The sequence below is a fragment of the Mytilus edulis genome, unplaced genomic scaffold (assembly GCF_963676685.1).
Source record: "Mytilus edulis unplaced genomic scaffold, xbMytEdul2.2 SCAFFOLD_183, whole genome shotgun sequence".
In the NCBI taxonomy this organism is placed as follows: domain Eukaryota; kingdom Metazoa; phylum Mollusca; class Bivalvia; order Mytilida; family Mytilidae; genus Mytilus; species Mytilus edulis.
Window position 1 is genome coordinate 24,072 of NW_027268417.1, and position 24,143 is coordinate 48,214.

General features: G+C 33.6%; 2 protein-coding genes and 1 long non-coding RNA gene across 3 annotated transcripts; 2 read left to right on the forward strand and 1 right to left on the reverse strand.

Annotated features, from left to right (window-relative positions):
* The first annotated feature begins 6,711 nt into the window (after nucleotides 1–6,711).
* LOC139507463 (uncharacterized) lies at nucleotides 6,712–9,278 on the forward strand. The gene is made up of 2 exons (XM_071295749.1): nucleotides 6,712–6,716; nucleotides 8,480–9,278. Exons 1-2 carry the CDS (start codon nucleotides 6,712–6,714, stop codon nucleotides 9,276–9,278), a joined length of 804 nt encoding a protein of 267 aa, XP_071151850.1.
* A 2-nt stretch (nucleotides 9,279–9,280) lies between these two features.
* On the forward strand, nucleotides 9,281–10,620 carry LOC139507465 (secreted protein C-like). Its single transcript, XM_071295750.1, has 2 exons — nucleotides 9,281–9,399; nucleotides 9,696–10,620. The coding sequence occupies exons 1-2, from the start codon at nucleotides 9,281–9,283 to the stop codon at nucleotides 10,618–10,620; spliced, it is 1,044 nt and encodes a 347-aa protein (XP_071151851.1).
* Nucleotides 10,621–19,211: 8,591 nt separating this feature from the next.
* Nucleotides 19,212–23,473, reverse strand: LOC139507466 (uncharacterized). Its single transcript, XR_011660723.1, has 3 exons — nucleotides 23,211–23,473; nucleotides 21,011–21,209; nucleotides 19,212–19,601 (listed from the first exon to the last, which is right to left on the reverse strand). It is a non-coding gene; the product is annotated as an uncharacterized lncRNA (long non-coding RNA).
* Nucleotides 23,474–24,143: the final 670 nt, after the last annotated feature.

Below are 24,143 nucleotides of genomic sequence, written 5' to 3' on the forward strand. Positions count from 1 at the left end.
TCCGTAAATTTTATAGACACCATCACGAATTGGTGGATCCATACGATGTGTCTTTGACCAAACTAGCTAATGACATTTTTACCACATGGTAGATTGTTATTTGTCATTATGTCGTCTAATCTTTTAATTACCAAACGTGACTTATTCCCGATTGTGACTGTTTTGCTGAGTGTGAATTCGCATTACTATAAGACGTGTTACGGTACTTGTCTATCCCAAATTCAGGTATTTAGTTTAAATGTTTAATGTTATATTTGTAATTCTCATCGGATTTTGTCAAATGTGTTGACGTCTTTTCTATTATATTTATGTGTTATTGTAAAGAAAATTAATCACCGCATTCATTTATTAGATTTCATTTTGTTCAACGTAATCAGTACGATATTTTACGCTTGAAGTAACAAACCGGACATAGCTTTATAATATAGTTAATTGCTACCTTAGTTTGCTATTAAGAAATATTAAAATGTGCATTGTTATTAAATGCAATATCAGTATTTACTTCAAATATAATCTTAAATCAATACTAATTCTATCTTATTCTTTCAAATGACGTCATTTTTCATTTTTTGATGATCTGTGTTACAAATTCAAATGACGTCATTTTTTTGTCATTTTTTACAATTTCAAATTTGACGTCAATTGGCGTTGAGGTTTAAACTTATTCGTATGTGTCGTCATTTTGTGTTGCAAATGTCTGGTTATGTAATGTATTTCAGTTGTTTCCTGTAATTAGATAATATTTCAGTTTTATCATGTACAGGTTTTGTTTAGTAATTTTATAAATTTACTGTTTGCAAAAGTATAAATTATTCTAAATAATAGGGATGTTCTGGTAACTAACAGAAAACCCTGGCCGTTTTTGGCACAACTTTTTTGATCTTTTGGTCTTCGATGCTGTTCGACTTTGTGCTTGTTTCGGCTTTCAAACTTTTGTATCTGGGCGTCACTAGTAGATCTTGTGTGGATAAAATGCACTTCTGGCGTATTAAAATTTTCAACTTGTTGCCTTTTGTTGGCTGTTGTTCGTGTGTTTCTTTGTCAATTGTGTTCTCCAATTTATTTATATTGTAGTCCTGTGGTGTTGAATTGTCATTTTAATGTTATATTTCACATGGCTATAAAAGAGGGAGGTTTGGCATGCCACAAAACCAGGTTCAACCCACCATTTTCCTTTAAAAATGTCCTGTACCAAGTCAGGAATATGGCCATTGTTATAATATTATAGTTCGTTTCTGTGTGTGTTACATTTTAACGTTGCGTCGTTTGTTTTCTCTTAGTGTAAATCGATAAGACGTGTCACGGTACTTGTCTATCCCAAATTCATGTATTTGGTTTTGATGTTATATTAGTTATTCTCGTGGGATTTTGTCTGATGCTTGGTCCGTTTCTGTGTGTGTTACATTGTAGTGTTGTGTCGTTTTTCTCTTATATTTAATGCGTTTCCCTCAGTTTTAGTTTGTTACGCCGATTTTGTTTTTTGTCCTTGGATTTATGAGTTTGAACAGCGGTATACTACTGTTGCCTTTATTTAATTAAGATGATAAAACAACGTCAGCACCTAGAATCTATGCTGCAAAATCATCGCGTTTATCATTGATTCTGGTACCGAGATGACCTCTTATGTCAAAGTCGAGGTACAAGTCTAAAAATGAGGCAGAGGAAATCTTGTCTGCTGTTTCTTTAATTTCTAGTATTGGAGAATATCTTAATGGAACCAAATCAAAAAAGTTTGGATTGTTTAAGAAAAGAACATCATCAATATATCTGTATGTGAGATTAAATGATCTGAAATTTTATTTTGTAAAATACACTTTTTTTAACATGTTTAAGTCAACGGTATTTGTCTACCTGTACTATACATATGGTCTTGTGTACAACGTGAAATTAGTATGTTTTTACTTATCTATTACCCTTTCATTTATGTACAATCATCTTATAAAAGTTCGGTTTTCTTATTAATGAAATTAGATGTAGATTGGTGCAGCCTTCTGAAAATGAAGAATTAATTTATCACAATCCGTGATCGGAGGAACTTCAAGGTTACTTAATTATTTTACCTGATCATATAAAATTTACAGTTTTTGTAACATACCCTAGAATTATACTTTTTAATTTCTCTTTGCATAACAAGTAGATTGAACTAATTTTCATTTGGGTACTCTCAAAGGAATGTTTGCACAAGAGTTGTACTGGTCGCCTTGTAAATAGTGCACGATTTAAATATTTCAGACGCCTTACAAAAGAAAATTACCATTACATAAAGCTGTCGATAACTGTGTCATTTTGGTCTCTTGTGGAGAATTGTCTCTAATTGAATACATATTTATGCTATTGGATTATAAGTATAAACCAGTAATGTTCTTTGTTTTTCTTAATATCACTTATATCTGTAATACTTCATCGAAAAGAAAAGACGAATTATGCATTTGGATACATAATGTTTGCGCCTGTACCAAGTAAAGAACCCCCTAGCCTTAAACTGTTAGTGTGTGTGTCTTTTTGCAATTTTGGTGTTTTGTTTGTTTCAAAATTTTGTGAATTATACGTTTAAATTTCTCTTTGCATAATTATACGTTTTAATTTCTCTTTGCATAACAAGTAGATTGAACTAATTTTCATTTGGGTAACTCTCAAAGGTATGTTTGCACAAGAGCTGTGCTGGTCGCCTTGTTAATATTGCACGATTTGTATATTTTAGACGCCTTACGGCATACAAAACAAAATTACCATTACATAAAGCTGTCGATAACTGTGCCATTTTGGTCTCTTGTGGAGAGTTGTCTCATTGGCAATCATTCCGCATATTCTTATTCTTATAATTGAACACATATTTATGCTATTGGATTATAAGTATAAAACAGTAATGTTCTAGGTTTTCTTAATATCACTTATTTCTGAAATTTATTCTTACATACTTTTGATTTTTTAACCCTGTATGCTAACATTGCCTAAGTAAAAATTTTAAATCGTTTGTATGCATATTGAACGACAAATTTATGTGACGTATAAAATTTTCTGACGTCAGACACTCAAATCAATGAATGTGTTCGTAGATAGTAGATGTTTTTGTGTTCTGTTAAATTGTTCCTTTTAAAATTGTTATACGATGATGACTGATGTACCCATATTTTGACTATTTTATTTATTGTGTCTGTTTATTTAACGCATCAATGTAAATATAACGGAATTTGATGAGACTGTCATTAAAGTGAGAGGGTTAGCGCTATAGAACCAGGTTAAATCCACCATTTTCTACATTTGAAAATGCCCGTACCAAGTCAGGAATATAACAGTTCTTGTCCATTCGTTTTTGATACGTTCTGTTATTTGATTTTGCCATGTGATTATGGACTTTCCGAATTGATTTTCCTCTAAGTTCAGTATTTTTGTGATTTTACCTTTTTTTTATATCTGTAATACTTCAACGAAAAGAAAAAAACAAATTATGCATTTGGATACATAATATTTGCGCCTGTACAAAGTCAAGAACCCCCTAGCCTTTAACTATTAGTTTATGTTTTTTTTTTGAAATTTTGGTGTTTTGTTTGTTTTTAAAATTTAGTGTTGTTCATTTCTCTAAACTACTATACTTTAGTATCTCAGATTTAAATGACTTGTCTTTCTTTGCTTGGAATTTCTTCATAGTTCCTACATTAATTTGAATTAAAATTATATGAAAATATCTGGCATCAGTAACATGTATATAAACAAACATCTTAATCTATTACAATAGATAGTAATTTGAATTTAATGTTCAAGGTGACAGCTAAAATGATCATTTTGAAATTCTTTTGAGATATTATTATTGAAACAATCGGTTACAAACGCAAATATTATGACCATAGTGTCGAAAACATTTATTATATCATTCTGCTTTTACAATAAACAATACACCAATTTGATTTTTGAATTAAAACAAATATATAATAATTCAAACTTGAGTAGTACATGGAAAACAGGAGTGAACCCTATAAATTTAATGATATAATTTAATAATGTGGCCATTCATTCAACCCTTAGGATTCTAAGCTAATAATACAGATGAAACTGAAGATATAATTGAATGTTCTTCCTATGTCTTCAAGAAAATAATGATTACAGATATAACTAAGGCAAATTAATTTCCTTAACGAATAATCCCAAATTAATAAAACATGTAAAATAATTACGTTTGTTAACGAAATGCCCCGGGACTAATAGTGTTCTCTGTAGAATCTGTGTAACTGGCATACTTTTTTATCATCGTACTGTTGATCATTTGAGATGACAGAAAATACTTAATTATAATCCTTTCTTAACTTTATGTCAGCATTCTTATATTGTTTCTTTTCATTTTAGAGCAGTTATTTGCATACGGTATACAGCAGGTATGTTTTTTAATTGAAGGATTAGAGGGATTAGGATTTGAAATGAGAGACAAAACGAATAGTCATTTTGGTTTAGCTTAGGAAAATGTGGTACGAATACCAATGAGATACATTCCATCAGACGTAAAACCATATAAAATCTTCCAACTATAGGTCACTGTACGATCTTAAACATTAACAATAACATATATTGTAAAGAAAGCTATGAAATATCCGACATGCTAGCTTGTAAATTATTTAAACAAGAAAACCAACGTCCTGTCCTATGCATGTACAAATCAATAAATGTAAAAATAAAAAAGGAGATGTGGTATGATTGCCAATGAGACAACTCTCCACAGGAGACCAAAATGACACAGAAATTAACAACTATAGGTCACCGTACGGCCTTAGACAATGAGCAAAGCCCATACAGCATAGTCAGCTATAAAAGGGACCGAAATGACAATGTAAAACAATTCAAACGAGAAAACTAACTAAAAATGAACGAAAAACAAAATTATTAAGTAACACATAAACAAACGACAACCACTGAATTACAGGCTCCTGGCTTGGGACAGGCACATACAAGACAATCGCTGAATTGTGGACACCTGACTTGTGCCAGACAGACGCATACAAAATATGGCGGGCTTAAGCATGTTTGCTAAATCAACTCTCCCTGTAACCTGGAAAAGCAGGGTTGACGCGCGGTAATTGTATCGTGCCAACAGCTGACGAACAATGTAAGAACACATTAACTTACAGTTTTTAGTTAATCGTGGTTATGAAATAGTTTACAAGTGACACAACGATGAAGGTATATTGTAGTTGAAATATACAACATATTTGCTTATATAGGGAATCATTGAAGCGTGACTGGAGCGGACCCCCTCTTAGGTCAGTCAGTGGGCCCCCACTTATGTAAATTTCTGAATCCGCCTCTGTATTGTTAACAGCAGAAAGTGCAATTTGTTGTTGAATAAAAATTAAAAAAAGAAATATACAACATCACTACAAGGGCAAAGCGAACGAGTTGGGATGTATGAAAATCGTTGGATTAACCAAAGAAACAACCCCGTCCAAAAAGGGGAAAACAAAAAGCGAAGACCGTTCCTTTTATCAAAATCATTTGAAATATCAAAATCACGTAAAGGACAACTATCGCTATTTGTATTTGGATATCGATTAATATGATTCAAACAGAACTGTACTGTTTTACTGTGTTTGATCATAAACCGTGATTCAAACCAATTCAGTTAGCTATTAATGGGATGCAATTTGTGTTCATAGGAAACTCTATACAACCTGTCGACAACCTTAATTGCTGAAACGTTCATAGACTATAAGATATCAAAGAAATTATGATACGATTAATTTTCTCATCACACTTTCAAGTAATATATTTATATTATTACCCTTTTCATTACAACAGTAAGCTTTATATGAGTTGCAGTAAATAAATTAGCAATCACTTTTTCCAATGAGCAATGTACTTTATATGAAAAAAAAGAAGAATTTACGTCATGCATTTGTACCACCACTACATCATAGGCTGCTTTGACGACCGGAACGAACACAAACCGCATGATAATTACTTGAAGTGAGTTTATTTTTATGATAAATGAGCGTTTTGGTAACCCTTTCATTAAATTATTTCCTAAATGTGGTATTCAAGTATCCACGACATGAATTAATTTATTCAAATAAGAATCAAGAGATTTTAAATGAGATGTCTCCCGTCTATAACACCATTTTTTACATAGGGATGAACGGAGGTCATTAATGCCATGAGGCACTCGTTCCTATTTTTTTTTCAAAAGAGGACAATATAATGGTACTTTTTTTTAGAAATGTTTTGACCTCTCATTCTATAACTATGTTGAGGTCCTCTGTTATAACATGGCCAAAGAAAACCTACCTGAAATACGACGTTTTGATCTCATGTTGAAGGAGCATTATGTTGTATATTAACGTCTTTTGTAGCTAAAATATGTAATAAAAACAACAATTGCATAAGTTTTTTGTTGTATGTATGCGAAATACTATGCATGCAGTTCTATGATATAAAAAACAGAGGTTACAATGTTTAGAATGGTAGGGCCATTATATGTACTAGGTATAAAGGGGAATAAATCAGTATTTATGTTAATTTTTAGTATACCTGGCCCGAAGGGCCAAGTGAGCTTTTCTCATCACTTTGCATCCGTCGTCGTTAACTTTTACAAAAATTTTCTCTGAAACTACTGGGCCAAATTAAACCAAACTTGGCCACAATCATCATTAGGGTATCTAGTTTAAAATATGTGTCCGGTGTCACGGCCAACCAACCAAGATGGCCGCCATGGCTAAAAATAGAACAATGGGGTAAAATGCAGTTTTTGGCTTATATCTCAAAAACCAAAGCATTTAGAGCAAACCTGACATGGATGAAAATTGTTAATCAGGTCAAATCTATCTGCCCTGAAATTGTCAGATGAATTGGACAACCCATTGTTGGGTTGCTGCCCCTGAATTGGTAATTTTAAGGAAATTTTGCTGTTTTTGATTATTATCTTGAATATTATTATAGATAGAGATAATTTGTAAGCAGCAATGATGTTCAGCAAAGTAAGATTTAGAAATAAGTCAACATGACTGAAATGGTCAGTTCCGGTGACCCTCCCATATAACCAAGATGGCCGCCGCGGTTAAAAATAGAACATAGGGGTAAAATGCAGTTTTTAGGGCAAATCTCAAGGGTTTAAATGTTTATCAGGCCAAGGTCTATCTGCCCTGAAATTTTCAGATGAATCCGACAACCGGTTGTTGGATTGCTGTCCCTGAATTGGTAATTTAAGGAAATTTTGCCTTTTTTTGTTATTATCTTGAATATTATTAAAGATAGAGATAAACTGTAAACAGCAATAATGTACAACAAAGTAAGACATAAAAATAAGTCAACATGACCAAAATGGTCAATTGACCCCTTAAAAAGTTATCCTTTATAGTAAATTTTAAAAAAATTTCATAAAATTTGTAAATTTTTACTAACAGTTTCCACTGAAACTTAACTGGGCCAAGTTCATTATAAATACAGATAATTGTAATCAGCAAGAATACTCAGTAAAGCAGGATGTACAAACACATCACCATCACCAAAACACAATTTTGTCATGAATCCATCTGCGTCCTTTGTTTAATATTCACATAGACCAAGGTGAGCGACACAGGCCCTTTAGAGCCTCTAGTTCTAATTAAAGAAAAATACCGTGAATGATTTCCAGATGTATCGTTTCAAGGGAATACCCCAAATAATACACTTTCAAGCCGTTTATTACAATATCTTTAGCCCACTCTATGGATATTCGAGTATGATTACAACTTTTTACCACCATAGACGGTTCCCGCGTATCGATACATAAAAAAGATCCTAAACATCAGTTTCTGAAAAATATACTAATTGGTTGTCAAAGGTACCAGGATTATAATTTAATACGCCAGACGCGCGTTTCGTCTACATAAGACTCATCAGTGAAATTCAGATCAAAATAGGAAGTTTAGATATGATCCCTATGGCCAAGTTATTACGGTGAATCAAGATATCGTCCGAGACAGAGAGGTAAAACATTTTTTGAAAAAAGGACATCGTCCACAATCTAAAATATATTTGAAATAGTGTCGTCAGGTCAAAAAACTCTTTCCTCGTTTTATAAAAAAATGGAGTCAACGGGAAAATTCTGATAAAATTTCTCTTGGTTCTTTTTTTAATAAATGTATGAATGTTGTGGATATTCGAGAATCACATTTTGAAAATAATTCAGAAATTTATTAAAAGAGTACATCATACTCCTATTTCCAGAATAAGAAATAAATTTGGCGAACTTTGTTTGTGTTTGTACTGGTCGACAAAGCAGTCATCTCAGAGATGATGTTTGTACTGGTCGACAAAGCAGTCATCTCAGTGATGATGTTTGTACTGGTCGACAAAGCAGTCATCTCAGTGATGATATTTGTACTGGTCGACAAAGCAGTCATCTCAGTGATGATATTTGTACTGGTCGACAAAGCAGTCATCTCAGTGATGATGTCTGTACTGGTCGACAAAGCAGTCATCTCAGTGATGATGTTTGTACTGGTCGACAAAGCAGTCATCTCAGTGATGATGTTTGTACTGGTCGACAAAGCAGTCAACTCAGTGATGATGTTTGTACTGGTCGACAAAGCAGTCATCTCAGAGATGATGTTTGCACTGGTCGACAAAGCAGTCATCTCAGTGATGATGTGTGTACTGGTCGACAAAGCAGTCAACTCAGTGATGATATTTGTACTGGTCGACAAAGCAGTCATCTCAGTGATGATGTTTGTACTGGTCGACAAAGCAGTCGTCTCAGTGATGATGTTTGTACTGGTCGACAAAGCAGTCATCTCAGTGATGATGTTTGTACTGGTCGACAAAGCAGTCATCTCAGTGATGATATTTGTACTGGTCGACAAAGCAGTCGTCTCAGTGATGATGTTTGCACTGGTCGACAAAGCAGTCGTCTCAGTGATGATGTTTGTACTGGTCGACAAAGCAGTCAACTCAGTGATGATCATTGTACTGGTCGACAAAGCAGTCATCTCAGTGATGATGTGTGTACTGGTCGACAAAGCAGTCAACTCAGTGATGATGTTTGTACTGGTCGACAAAGCAGTCAACTCAGTGATGATGTTTGTACTGGTCGACAAAGCAGTCATCTCAGTGATGATATTTGTACTGGTCGACAAAGCAGTCATCTCAGTGATGATATTTGTACTGGTCGACAAAGCAGTCGTCTCAGTGATGATGTTTGCACTGGTCGACAAAGCAGTCAACTCAGTGATGATCATTGTACTGGTCGACAAAGCAGTCATCTCAGTGATGATGTTTGTACTGGTCGACAAAGCAGTCATCTCAGTGATGAGTGATGATGTTTGTACTGGTCGACAAAGCAGTCATCTCAGTGATGGTGTTTGTACTGGTCGACAAAGCAGTCATCTCAGTGATGATATTTGTACTGGTCGACAAAGCAGTCAACTCAGTGATGATGTTTGTAATGGTCGACAAAGCAGTCATCTCAGTGATGATATTTGTACTGGTCGACAAAGCAGTCATCTCAGTGATGATATTTGTACTGGTCGACAAAGCAGTCATCTCAGTGATGATGTTTGTACTGGTCGACAAAGCAGTCATCTCAGTGATGATGTTTGTACTGGTCGACAAAGCAGTCATCTCAGTGATGGTGTTTGTACTGGTCGACAAAGCAGTCATCTCAGTGATGATATTTGTACTGGTCGACAAAGCAGTCATCTCAGTGATGATATTTGTACTGGTCGACAAAGCAGTCATCTCAGTGATGATATTTGTACTGGTCGACAAAGCAGTCAACTCAGTGATGGTGTTTGTACTGGTCGACAAAGCAGTCATCTCAGAGATGATGTTTGTACTGGTCGACAAAGCAGTCATCTCAGTGATGATATTTGTACTGGTCGACAAAGCAGTCATCTCAGTGATGATATTTGTACTGGTCGACAAAGCAGTCAACTCAGTGATGGTGTTTGTACTGGTCGACAAAGCAGTCATCTCAGAGATGATGTTTGTACTGGTCGACAAAGCAGTCAACTCAGTGATGATATTTGTACTGGTCGACAAAGCAGTCATCTCAGTGATGATATTTGTACTGGTCGACAAAGCAGTCATCTCAGTGATGATATTTGTACTCGTCGACAAAGCAGTCATCTCAGTGATGATGTTTGTACTGGTCGACAAAGCAGTCAACTCAGTGATGATGTTTGTACTGGTCGACAAAGCAGTCATCTCAGTGATGATATTTGTACTGGTCGACAAAGCAGTCAACTCAGTGATGATGTTTGTACTGGTCGACAAAGCAGTCAACTCAGTGATGATATTTGTACTGGTCGACAAAGCAGTCATCTCAGTGATGATGTTTGTACTGGTCGACAAAGCAGTCATCTCAGTGATGATGTTTGTACTGGTCGACAAAGCAGTCATCTCAGTGATGATGTTTGTACTGGTCGACAAAGCAGTCAACTCAGTGATGATATTTGTACTGGTCGACAAAGCAGTCAACTCAGTGATGATGTTTGTACTGGTCGACAAAGCAGTCAACTCAGTGATGATATTTGTACTGGTCGACAAAGCAGTCATCTCAGTGATGATGTTTGTACTGGTCGACAAAGCAGTCATCTCAGTGATGATGTTTGTACTGGTCGACAAAGCAGTCATCTCAGTGATGATGATATGCTGTAAATACTACATGGACGTTCTAAAAAATAAAATTTATATTTATAAAATTCATCTACATTAATTCAAGTCCGTGCGCTCCAATAAGAATCATATAGTATAAAACAAACATATCATAACCAGATCACAGTTTAAGGCCTATTCTGAACATTTGAAGGTCCCTATTATATATTGGTAATATGTACTAACAAAAAAAACCAATAACATATCGTTTCATCTCGGCCTATAGTAAGTGTTCTACAGCTGATATGTCAGTGCTTTTAACTAGTTCCTTAACTACTATCAAGAAATTATCATAAAAGTATGTAATAAGATATTTGAAATAGTGGAATTAACTATTTTCGAAACGTACAAATTTCTGTGGATCTTTAAGATAAATAACGTACTTTTGTTGGTCCTTTTGATTCTGTTGACAGTTTTGATTTTTCAACTCTTTACACTATATACATTTCAACACAACCTTCTCAAACAAAAGGTTGTCCTATTATATTAAATGGTTGTTTGGTAAATCTGAATGTAAATTTATATTTGCTGCATCTCATTTAAGCTGTTAATATTTCCTTGATAATATTTATGTAAAAAATAAGATGTATGATGGCAAATGAGACAACTCTTCACAAGGGATTAAAATGACACAGAAATTAACAACTATATGTATGTAGACATTATAGGAGCATATATACACTACAGGCACGGGGATACATTTTACTGCATCAAACTCAATACTATGTGCATTTCGGCAGCAAAGTTTATCGACAAGTTGTAGGTATACCAATAAGGCGTACCAATTGCACAATTTTCATGGCAGACTTGGTTTTGTACTGTTATTAAACACAGTTTACGACCAAACTCAGCAAAGACCTAAACTTCATTTAAGTGTTTAATTCAGCAACACTGATCGTTATTTTGCCAAAGGACCAAGTGAGCATTTCTCATCACTTCGCGTCCGTCGTCGTTAACACCTACTCCCTTGACACCATTTGCGAGTATGGTCTTGAGGAAACGATGATAGTACGTCGGAAGGGGACGAAAAATGGCTGACCCGTGTTAAGAGAGAGCCATATCTCTTGCACGTTAAAGACACCCTTGTAGATTTCGAAAAAGAGCAGGCTAATGCCGCTACAAGGCAGCACTCGCACCCGCAAAGTGGAAAGGGATTAATATAAGTTGCAAAACTTGTTTCCCAATCCACTATAAATAAATATGTTTAAATAAAAAAATTAAATTAAACTCCTACAAAAATCTTCTCCTCTGAAACTACTGGGCCAAATTTAACCACACTTGGCCATAATCATCATTGGGGTATCTAGTTAAACAAATGTGTCCGATGACTCCGCACGCGAACCAAGATGACCGACATGGCTAAAAATAGTACATAGGGTAAAATACAGTTTGTGTCTCATATCTCTAAAACCAAAGCATTTAGAGCAAATCTGTCGAGATACAATTGTTCATTAGGTGAAGTTCTATCTGCCCTTATATTTTCAGACCAATCAGACAATCCGTTGTTGGGTTGCTACCCCTAAATTTGTAATTTTAGGCAAATTTTGCAGCTTGCCTTTAAATTTTCAGACCAATCAGGTAACCCGTTGTTGGGTTGCTATACCCTTGAAATTTAAAGAAAATTTTGCAGCTTTTGGTTATTATCTTCAATATTATTGTAGATAAAGATAAATTGCGAACAGCAATAATGTACAGCAAAGTAACCTAAATATAATTCAAAAAATGGTCCCCTTAAGGAGATATTGCCCTTTATAGTCAATTTTTAATCATTTTCATAAATACGTAAATTTTGGTAAATTTTTACAAAATATTGTAATTTTTTGCAAAATATTTTCCTCTGTAACCACTGGGCCAAGTTCGTTATAAATAGAGATAATTGTAAGCAGCAAGATTGCTCAGTAAAGTAAGATCTTCAAACACATCACCAAAACACAATTTTGTCCTTTGTTTAATATGAACATGGACCATCTTTAGAGCCTTAAATTACTGAGTTCGATCATAAACTGTGATTTATAACAGTAAATAAATGATGATATCAAAGGTACAAGGCTTATAATTCAATACGCCAGATGCGCGTTTCGTCTAAATAAGACTCATCCGTGACGCTCAGATCAAAATAGTTAGAAAACCAAATAAGTATAAAGTTAAAGAGCATTGAGAACCCAAAATTACAAAAAGTTGCGTCAAATACGGCCAGCTATAGGGTAATCTATAACTGGGATAAGAAAATTCTCAGTAGTTCGAATAATTCATACTTTTATAAACAGTGAAGTGATAACTGTAATTTCTTTGTTGTCGAGCTTTCGGGATGCTCTCCTTTATGGTACCACTCACCTCAAGGAGGGACTGGGATATAGAAATATATAATCCCTTCGTCTTCTTCCAACCTATGTAAATAAAGGCAACAGTAGTATAATGCAGTTTAAAAGTTATAAATCGATTGAGAGGAAACATATTCGGGTTACAAACTAAAACCGAGGAAAACACATAAACTATAAGTCGGGTAAAACAAAGAAACAACAGAAACACTCAACAAAAACAAACGACAATACAACACACACAGAAACGAACTATAAGATAACAACTGACATTTTTCCTGGCTTGGTACAAGACATTTCAAGACAAAATGGTAGGTTGAACCTGGTTGTTGTGGCTATCAAAACCTCGCGCTTTTATGGCAATGCTAAATATACCACTAAAATGACAAATTACATGACAGGAATACAGTACAAATAAATGCAATAATATTCAGGACAGAGAAAAACACAAAGAAACAAAACAATAGTACATTTAGACATGCTAACCACAGAACAATAGTACATTTAGACATGCTAACCACAAAACAATAGTACATTTAGACATGCTAACCACAGAAAAATTAACACGCAAAACAACCAAGGACAGCACTCAAAAACAGCAAAACGCTTGCAAAAGTAAGGGTCTAAGTTTGCCTGTGAATATATAAATTTACATCCTAGTGCATACTAAATCGTGTGTAATAATACCAAATGTGTATTTATGTGTATGTGTTCTACTTCCGAACATGCTTAAAATATCTGACAGTTGGCGTCAAGCAAACATTAATCAATACATTTTTCACAGCTCTTTAGATCAAGATATTAAATACCTTCATAACTTTTTGTGTTAAAAACATTTACATATATGGAAACGTCTCAATAGCAAAAGTGTATACATTGTATTAATTTAAATCGGGAAAGCGGTTGTATTTATTCTTCCGAAGGCGACGCACTAATACTTTTTTTTCTAAATTTAACCCTTTTTTTTTTAATAAACAACCTGGACAAAACAGTTATAAATAATACTTTATTTTTCTGTTTTAGAAATTGAAGTCAATTGGTATTTTGTTTCTGCTATCGTCATTTTACATCAAGCCGAATAAATCTCAAGAAAATGGTCATCAAATTATTATATATTGTAAATACATTTATACATTTATACAAACTGCACTTAATATTCATGACTAAATTTTAAAACATATTTTGTTTTCGTACACCCAATCACAGCGCTCCTAAGTTACCTCGGGTACAAGAAATGCCAATCTAAAGCTTGGAAAATGTAAAACAATCCCCCCTATAGCTTAAGTCTTGAAGTCTCATACTGATCAGTATAAAAAAAGACTATTTCGCTGATAATTTATTAGATGTGTAATCGCCTATACACCATATTTCTAGCACACTGTACGTTATGGCTGAAATAACTGAGCAGAACAATATAAAAAAAACTTAAAAAGAGCTGTCCTAACAATTTCTTGACAATGACTTTTGAATAGAGAATATGAATAAAAGTGTTTTGTCTATAAATATACGGATGTGGCTCATATATCTAAATAGTAATTACAATCACTATCTCATAATGAAGTTATTTTTGCTTATGCCAGATCTAAATGTATCCTGTAAAAGTATGAAGCACTAATGAAACGCTTTGAGACAAAATTTCAAAATAAAATCTACGGTATTTCACTTGCTACATTTGTCATTAGTATTGTTGAAACAAGTTTGTTAACCTCAAGATGTATTGATCCAGAGATATCTTCATCTCGTATACACTTCAATTAAAGCATGGTTTATTTTTACTGTCACCTTTTTACTTGATTAGTTGCCTGCCCTCAAGGATATGTCAGCTGCTTCTATAATACAATTACTAAAATCAAGAACAACATTTTCTTCACTTTTTAAATATAGAAATTCATTAAGCTTAAATGAAGCAGATGGAGATCTTAGTGCTTTTTGAAAAATAACAACTGAAATTCATATCTCATATATGTTTAACTGTTGTGGTTAAAAAGATATTGTCCCCTAAACTTTATCAAAATTCGATAATATGCTGTCCATGGTACACACCAATTTTAGGCTATGAGAGGGTCTTAAGTACATGTTATGTGCCGGTCCAAATAAGTGTGGTTGCCGTCTACAATGCTGGTCTTTTTGTTTATTGTTATTGACTTCATTCGGGCTGTGTGTTCTCTATGTTTTATTGTTTCCCGGTTGGTTACAGGGACTTTGTATAAACAACTAAACGGTATATTTAAAAACAAAATATTGTTTAAAGCTAAATGAATACCCGTCTTTCGGTGGAAATTGGTCTTATTGTCAAGCATACATTTCCTTATTTCATAATTATTCTAAATCAAAATCTAGGATTCTAGTTGTACGATTTAGCCTTTTCTTTTGTCGTAAAACCTTTGCATTTTCCTCTTTTTATGCCAATTAAATGTGATAAAAAGTCGGCTCACTTGGTAAATTTTTTAAAGGTTGTAATTTGGTTTTTGTTTCTGTTAGCTAGTTCATTACGCTGCATACGTGATGTACAGTTAGCAAAATTCAAAGGTCTACTTATATTCCGCTATGTGCTACCGGGTTTTCCCGTTACAATAAGATTCTGGAACAGACAGATGCGCGTTTAATGGCAACTTTGTATCTCCACATACTAGTAATAGAGCTCTAAAACCCGATATTGGTACTTCGAAGTCTGGCGGCCTAACATTAAAAGTTAACTACAAAAGACATCTAAAGATCACAATCAGGCATTCCGAAATTGGAGAAACACCACATAAAACACAGACGCTCTAAAAACTGTACTCAAATTCAATATAGACGACGAAATACCTCAGATTAAGACAAAATTTATACAGTGAAGAGTAAAAATGACATGAAATAATGAAAACAAAACCCCTGACAAGTGTGTAATTATACACATGGGTTTAACTTGCATAACCAGAAATTAATCTTTCGTTTATCGCCGCAAGTGGATAATTGAAATATATCTTCAAAACGTACTTCTACTTTGGTGGAGAGTTGTCTCATTGGTAATCATAACCGATGTTATTTGTATACAAAAGTGTATTAAGATCGGTTTTATAAGATTTGTTTCGTTCAAATATATAGATTTATTTTATTCAAAACACATTCTTAAAATATGAAGTTGGTTACAGCAATTTGACAGGATTTTTTCGGAAGAAATAACATCACTGTTTCACCGTCTTCGGTGTTTCTGTACATAACTCAACATATGAGACATCATTAAAACCATGACACATAAATTCATCTTATAAATATACCAAGCCAAATTTGTCTTTAAAACAGAAATGGTCGACAGCTTTAGGAATGCTTAACTCCCAAATGAGCAGATCGAGCTGTCAGAAGTTCACTCATTAATGGATATTTTTTGAATCAATATGTAAATTCTTGAAAAATTCACGTGATACTAGTATACAATTTTGATAATATCATTGAAATGTGATTTAACTTAAGTATACTCCAACTTTAGGAGTGGACTAGATTCAAATCACCTTGTCCGTTTGTATGACAAAATAGTTTCGTCTTACAAAATATTTTTACCATAATTTTTCAAAGTTAATCTGAACACCATGACTTCATATTTAGTAAGCAGTTTGAAAGTGAAAAGGTGTGACGTGTTGGCACTTTTCGGTTTATTGATATCCCCACTTCCTACTGCATTATGTAATGGTAATACTTTGAATTTAACAAAATGTTGAATGAACTTAATATTTAATCACACATTTCTCTACTACTCGTGAACTGTAAAAACTCGTAATCTGGTGGACAGCTTGACGAGTAAGCACTTTTGGATCTGTCAAGCACCTACTTCCTCTTAAGAATGGCAGTAAACGGACAACTCGGGCAAATATTTGTTATATATAGAATGAAATTCAAAACAGTGTGGCTGTGGCCATTGATTGACACATTAAATTCATCCACTGACTGGGGCAATTTACGTGAACGTTTGTCTGTAACCACCACTGTTTACGACGTACCTACGATAGACATTTAAACTGTGGGGTCACCGAAGGTTTCTTAACGCCTTTAATTATAAAATAATTCGAAAAATTAATCAGGAATAACCTTTATGTTTTGATTTATATAATTGATATAAATCAAAACATCGTGTTATTTCTGATTAATTTTTCGAATTACTTTATTAAGGTGTTGAGAACCTTTAGTGACACCATAGTTTAAGTGTCTTTAAAAAGTACATAGTGAGCAGTGGTCGTTACATTCAAACGTTCACCTAAATTGTCCCAGTCAATGGATGAATTTAATATGTCAATCAATGGCCACAGCCACACTGTTTTGAATTTCATTCTAATCAGTATTTTCAAGAAAAATGATTTGAAGATTTTTTGTTTACAAAATCCACGATTAAGCAATACGTCTAAACTGGGTTTTTTTTTTTTTTTTTATCTTTTGATGCCTGTAATTTAATTTACTATAATATTACACTTTTTTTTTTAATTTCTTATACTTATTACAGGGTTTGTACCAACACGAGCAACACGACGGGTGCCATATTTCGAACAGGATCTGCTTACCCTTCCGGAGCACCTATGCTCAGTCTTTAGTTTATATTTTGTGTTTTGTGAACAATTGTTTGTTTCTTTGTCCTTTTTCTACAAGCTTTGAACATGCTAAAGAATACTAATGCATTTTGTTGAACTTTCTCGTGGATGCTGTGCAACAATGAGAAACCACCATTTTCCCGCAGGCGTCCTTAGAAATAGTTCCACCTTCCGGTAACAGAAGTAAACGGAATGCAACCTCAAACCAGAGATTTCATTTAGTAATGATAACTCGGACCGGATCTTAACTGAAACAAACGACTCAGGCATTGCCAAATCTTGTGAAATTTGTGTTAGAACAATTTTAAGATATGTTCTATTAATTCTTAAATGTACTATTATACTCGCCGAGATTTAAAATTGAATAGACTAGACACATGTAAATAAGTGGGAATGAAAAATATCGAACGCAGAAACCTGGCTGAGTAGTGATCAAAAGAGGAAAGATATTGTTTATTTACACTCATTTGAACATCGCGGTAAAATAACATACTAGAATTGTATACAAAAAAAAGGAACGGGGCATAAACCAATACGACATTTGTATGCATTAATATGTCATACTGGACATGTAAACATGGTGAGTAAATTGGAAACAGTCATTATATATATGGTCACGATTGCATATATACATGTACTCCGGAAACAATACACTGACAAATAGCCATAAATACTGACAAGTTACTCCAAGAAAAGTGACAGGCACCACATACGTTAAATACATATCCGGATATATCCAGGGAAGTTTCATGTTATAAGAAGCAAGACAAAGAAATTTTATTGTTATTTAAGAGTAATAAGTAATCTATTTTATTCAGTATTTTTCTTTTAACGGATAAAATTGCGTAATATTTTGATTAATCGTGAAATGATGACAAGAACATGCCATTTTCTGCTTGGTATCAGGAAGGCATCTTACTAGTAAGATAATAATGTATAGCAGTGTTGCTGGTATTCTGGTACCATTACCGGTGTACACTAATTAGATATGGGATCGATTATAATTTTCATATCAAAAACATATTAAAATGTACTTTTGTTTTAAACTTTCGTTTGATAACTACAGATCAAAACTAATTCATTAAATTGCCGTTTCGACATCAAAGATTCAAAAGTAATTAGTATTATGAATATAGAACACTGGACACTTTTAATTTGCAAAACACTCATTTGCAAATCCGCCGCCGCCTCAAACAAGAGCTACAATATCATGTATATAACCAAAATGTGCAGAATTACATGGGATTCAATAATTTCATTGGTTTTCTACAGTTACTTTCATATTTATTTTGCAATTTGAATTATAAAAACATGGGATTTTCAATATCCCATGGGACAGGGCAAAATCCCATGGGATTTACCATTATCCCATGGGATTTTGGTTAAATCCCATGGGATTTTTTTTTGTCCCATGGGATTATTGTAGTCCCATGGGATATTTGTTGTCCCATGGGACAAAAAAAATCCCATGGGATTTTTATTATCCCATGGGATTTTTAATATCCCATGGGACAAATTAAAATCCTATGGGATTCTAATTGTAAATATATAGATATAAATAAACAGTAATGTGTATGTTACAATGTATTCTATTTGGTAGTAAATTATTATAAGATGAATCTTTTTAATTGAATATCTTTTTTTCTTGGGAAATGTTAATTTAGCATATTGTTCTTTAACTGTTCAAAACTAAACTTTTAAACAACAAAGCAGATAATGTAAGTATCAATATATGTTTATTCATGAATTATAGAATACTTTCTTGAAACACAATTATTTGCCATTTGAAATCAATAAAAACTCTATTGTTAGGCTTAACATACTAGTAGCTATTTAAGTAAATCTATTTTTTTCACAATATCCCTCAACACAAAACATTAATAGTTTCTTATCATCCAGCATTGTTTGATGGTATAGTCCACTTTTTGGACATTCAGCACAGAACTTTGACATTATTGTGGTTTCAATATTTTTTTGAATTTAAAAGAACTTCAAATCATTGACTGAGTGATGAAAATAATAACTGATCCAACTTTTTTCTTTGAATTTATTCTGGTCTTGTTTCTATGTTTTCTCCATTTATTTTAGGTGGTGAATTTCAATCCTTCTGAAAAAGAACCAATAAAATCTAAAGTAATGGATTATACAAAATTGTTTTCATACATGTAGCAATAATATGATTTTCAATAAAATAGCTATGCGGTATGTATTTTACTGATTGTTAAAGGTTGTCCAGTGTCATCAGTTGCTAACGGCCTACATCCTTTGGTCTCTGATGGAGGGTTGTCAAATTAGCAATATACCACATCCTCCTATTCTAATACCATATAACAATCAATTAATTTATTCTTCTTTTTAAAATTTGGGTATTTTCCCAAGTTATATACATAATATATATATATATACTGTAAATTCGGAATTAATGCAAGTTTTTTTTTATTGCGAAAAATGCAACGGAGTTGTAAACGCAATAATTTAAACTCGTATTATGAAATATTTTATATGGATTAAACAGGATTTTTCAAAATCGTAAAATTTAAAATCGCATTTAAGTCTAAAATGACAGAATCGCAATAATAAATGCACGCAATAATTTATGAATTTTACAGTATAAAGATCAATGTTAAAAGTTAAAACTTTAGACAACTATAATAACATTCCATTATTCACGAGAATTTGCAATATATTATACAAAATGCAGACAACAGAAACAATATTTCTTTAAGCTTTTGAAGTTCAGACAGATTTCAATTTGTGTTTTATTTCAATGAAAAAATACCTTGAACATATTGGAAATTATAACATTGATACAAACAAAATATGTATGTTTTATCCTTTTTTTTTGTGTTGTTGGCTTGCTGTCTCAATTTAATATACATTTAAACATACATCAATAATCTTCTTCTTTATTAAAAGTAAAAATGGGATATTTTTGATTTTGATATCCCAAAACATTATAGTTCTATCACATAACTTATTACCAAGTTCAAAAACACCAATGTGTTTGATATTAATTTTAAGACATGTATAAATGTTCCAGACCATATCAGTATTCGGATCTTACTTTTATGGTCCAGAACTTACAGTCCCACCATATGTGTACAGTCAGACCATTTAAGTATACTTGTACTGTCTGGTACCAGCTCAACCAAACCTGTGTTTTTATTTTAACTGCAATTAAACTTTTTGTATTAATCTATTAAAGATTTCAGTTATGTTGATCTGTACTGTACATTTGTTTGTAATAAACTTGACCAACTTCTTAAAATTGGGCAGACTGTATGCGTACAGTCCAAATACTTGTTTGTTCTGGAACATAAACATGATTAACAAGCATTTGGCAGGATGTCATGCTAAAATCCCATTAATATTAGTACTAAATTTTGAGTATATACATGTAAATCCACAAGTTACTTACTGAAATTCATGGTGAACACTCACCAAAAACTTACAATTTAGAGGAAAGACTGGAAAGATGAATGCACTAACACTATCAAAACAGAGCATAAAACTTACCGAAAAACAAGATGTTTTACATTTATCCAGGAGCAGGATAATTGAAAAGTTGTTTTTTTCTTTCTCTGCTGTCCATCATATAACCTTTGAATTCATTCATGCAAAATATGAAAATCTGCAAAGTTAAGACCTAGAACCTCAACTTATCCACATTTTGAATTTTGAACTGCATACTTGTCCTTTTCATCTTGCTGACAACCTAAACATAAAAAAATGATAAAAACATAATTCTAGATTGAATTTGTGTTTTTATTTTTGTTGGTACATGTACAAACAATTTTCCCAACTTTAAAACGAAAACATCATCACCAAAGAGGAGGTCATACTAACCTCCGAAATATTTAAACAAACCGAAATTATTACTTGATTAACATGATTAAGATCTTGTCGTAAATTAATGGCATAGATACTCTTATTTTTGAAAACTTGATGTCTATTGCATACTTATATTCCTTTGTACGAGAGTATGCATATTAAGATGGACTCCATGGACTTTAATGTAAGCATGATTAATTTTACAGTCACTGACAGTTTTTCAGCTCTATGTGTACATTTTGAGAGAATCTTGCAATACTGTATATTCTGATATTCAGAACTTATTGTGAGGTTTTTATTAATACAACTGAAAGCTGTATCTCGTTTTCATTTCTGATACATATTTATGAGCTGAAGACCAGTGCCGAATTTTTCTCACTGCATTGAAGACCCATAGGTGACCTTCGGCCGTTGTCTGCTCTTTGATTGGGTTGTTGTCTCTTTGTCAAATTCCCAGTTTCCACTTCCCATTTTATATCATGTATGCTGATTTTTCTTAAATAACAATATTCAATCATGCAATTTTGTCTATTATTGAAAATACGATAAGCAAAAATAAATGCACAAAAAATTTAACATTGTTATATATATGTAAAAGACTTTTTTTAAATTCAAAACAGTTGCCTACACTGTTAATTTCCTTGTTTGATTTCATATTTTTAAAGCCTTTATAGCTAGCTAGATGGTATGCCGGGGCGGATCCAGCCATTTTAAAAAGGGGGGTTCCCAACCCAAGACAAAGGGGATGATCCTATATTCATTTGATTTGTTTTATTGTCTCATACAAGAATATATATGGTTTGACGGTGGGGATCAGGGATCCTGAAATTTTTTCACCTAACCACTGGATGACAGGGGATCTCAACCATTTAAAAGTTTCTCAAACATGTGGGGGTGGGGGTGAACCCCATGGACTCTCCCTATATTTCCTTTGATTTGTTTTATTGTTCTATACAAGAATATATAAATATGGTTTAAGGGTGGGGATCTTGACCGTTTACAAGTTTTCAAACTAGAGGGGGTGGGACTTCACTTTTATTTTATTTCATTATTAATTTTATTGTCCCCGACAAGAATATATATGGTTTAGGGGTGGGGATCTGGATCGTTCACAAGATAATAGCACATTCTCAAATTGAACAGAGTGGGGTAACCCCCAAAGACCTCCTTTTAATTTCATTTGATTTGTTTTATCGTCCCATTCAAGAATATGTATGGTTTAGGGATGGGGATCTGGACCGTTTACAAGATAATAGCATATTCTCAAATTGAAAGGGGTGGGGATTACCTCCCATGGACTCACCCTCCCTTCTTTCTTCCCCCCGAAATACCTTTTAATAAGCCCCAATGCACAGATAGTTCACAGTATTTTCCCTTGATTTACACTAAAGAATATACACTATACAGGTGTAATTTTTTTTTTAAAGATAATACAACTGAAGACCACCATGACCACAGTGGTGGATCCAGAATTTTTCATAAGTGGGGCCCACCGACTGCCTAAGAGGGGCCTGCTCCTGCCATGACTCAGTGATTCCATATATAATCAACCAATTCTTTTCCCAAACAGGGGGCCCTGAACTCCTGATTCCCCCTTTTTTTCCTCATTTCAATCACCCTGATATAAATTTAGTTTTATCACTTACAATAGGAATGGTTTGAATTCCCCAATAATTCTTATATACCATTAATATCAACATATTTCATTTTTGATAAATGAAAGGCAAAAGTTTCTATGGGTAGAAATGGATAGTGGGAAGCTTTCAGAGTCACACCATGCCGGTGGCTGTGTTCAAAGTGCTGGGTTTTTATGACCCTCGTTGTTTGCGGACTAACTATTTAGGCCAGTGGTGGATAATAGTGTGCGTGCATTAATCTTCTATACCTTCTTAATCAATATATTCAAATACTGACGGCAAGTGTTGTAATGATGTATCAATGTCTTTTTGAAATCACCGTGCTATTTACATGTGGGATCGAGAATGCAGGGGAAGGAAACTTGTCAATTATGTTTATTTCTAAGCCAAAATAAAATGAGCCGCCGTAAAATTAACCTTGGGTAATAACAGTGCATGTAAGGCTCGTCTCGGAGGGGTGTCTTTTTTTCTGTCTTCTTTTTATGCCCCACCTACGATAGTAGAGGGGCATTATGTTTTCTGGTCTGTGTCTCCGTTCGTTCGTCCTGTTTCAGGTTAAAGTTTTTGGTCGAGGTAGTTTTTAATGAAGTTGAAGTCCAATCAACCTGAAATTAGTATATATGTTCCTTATGGTATGATCTTTCTAATTTTAATGTCAAATTAGAGTTCTTACCCCAATTTCACGGTGCACTGAACATAGAAAATGATAGTGCGAGTGGGGCACAGGGGCGGATGCAGGAATTTTCGAAAGGGGGGGTGCTAACCCAGGGCACCCAGGGCAAAGGGGGGGGGTGCAAAACATATGTCCCGATACAAATGCATTGATCGGCAAAAATAAAGGGGGTGCGCACCCCCGGAACCCCCCCCCCCCTTGGATCCGCCACTGGGGCATCCGTGTACTGGGGACACATTCTTGTTTTAGTTATATTTTTAATAACTTACACTTTTTTCCATTATTCTCTTTCTTTCACTATTCTTTATTCCCTTTTTTTTCTTTGTCCTTTGTTCTCTATTCTGTTAATTCACATCCATACCCTCTTATGTGTATGTGGACTTACTGTAGTTTATTTTTTAGTTCTGGCAGAGATATTAGATACAATATATATGTCTCTGGTTCTGGTATTATGCGATAAGTCAATTTCTTTTTCATGCAGTGTCATGAAATATAATGGTTTTATGCA

Excerpts from the sequence above, each read along its gene's own strand:
- LOC139507465 (XM_071295750.1), top strand. The coding sequence starts at position 9,281 with ATGTTTGTACTGGTCGACAAAGCAGTCATCTCAGTGATGGTGTTTGTA. Across the intron at positions 9,400-9,695 it reads GCAGTCAACTCAGTGATGAT|TCATCTCAGTGATGATATTT; the intron begins GTTTGTAATGGT and ends TCGACAAAGCAG.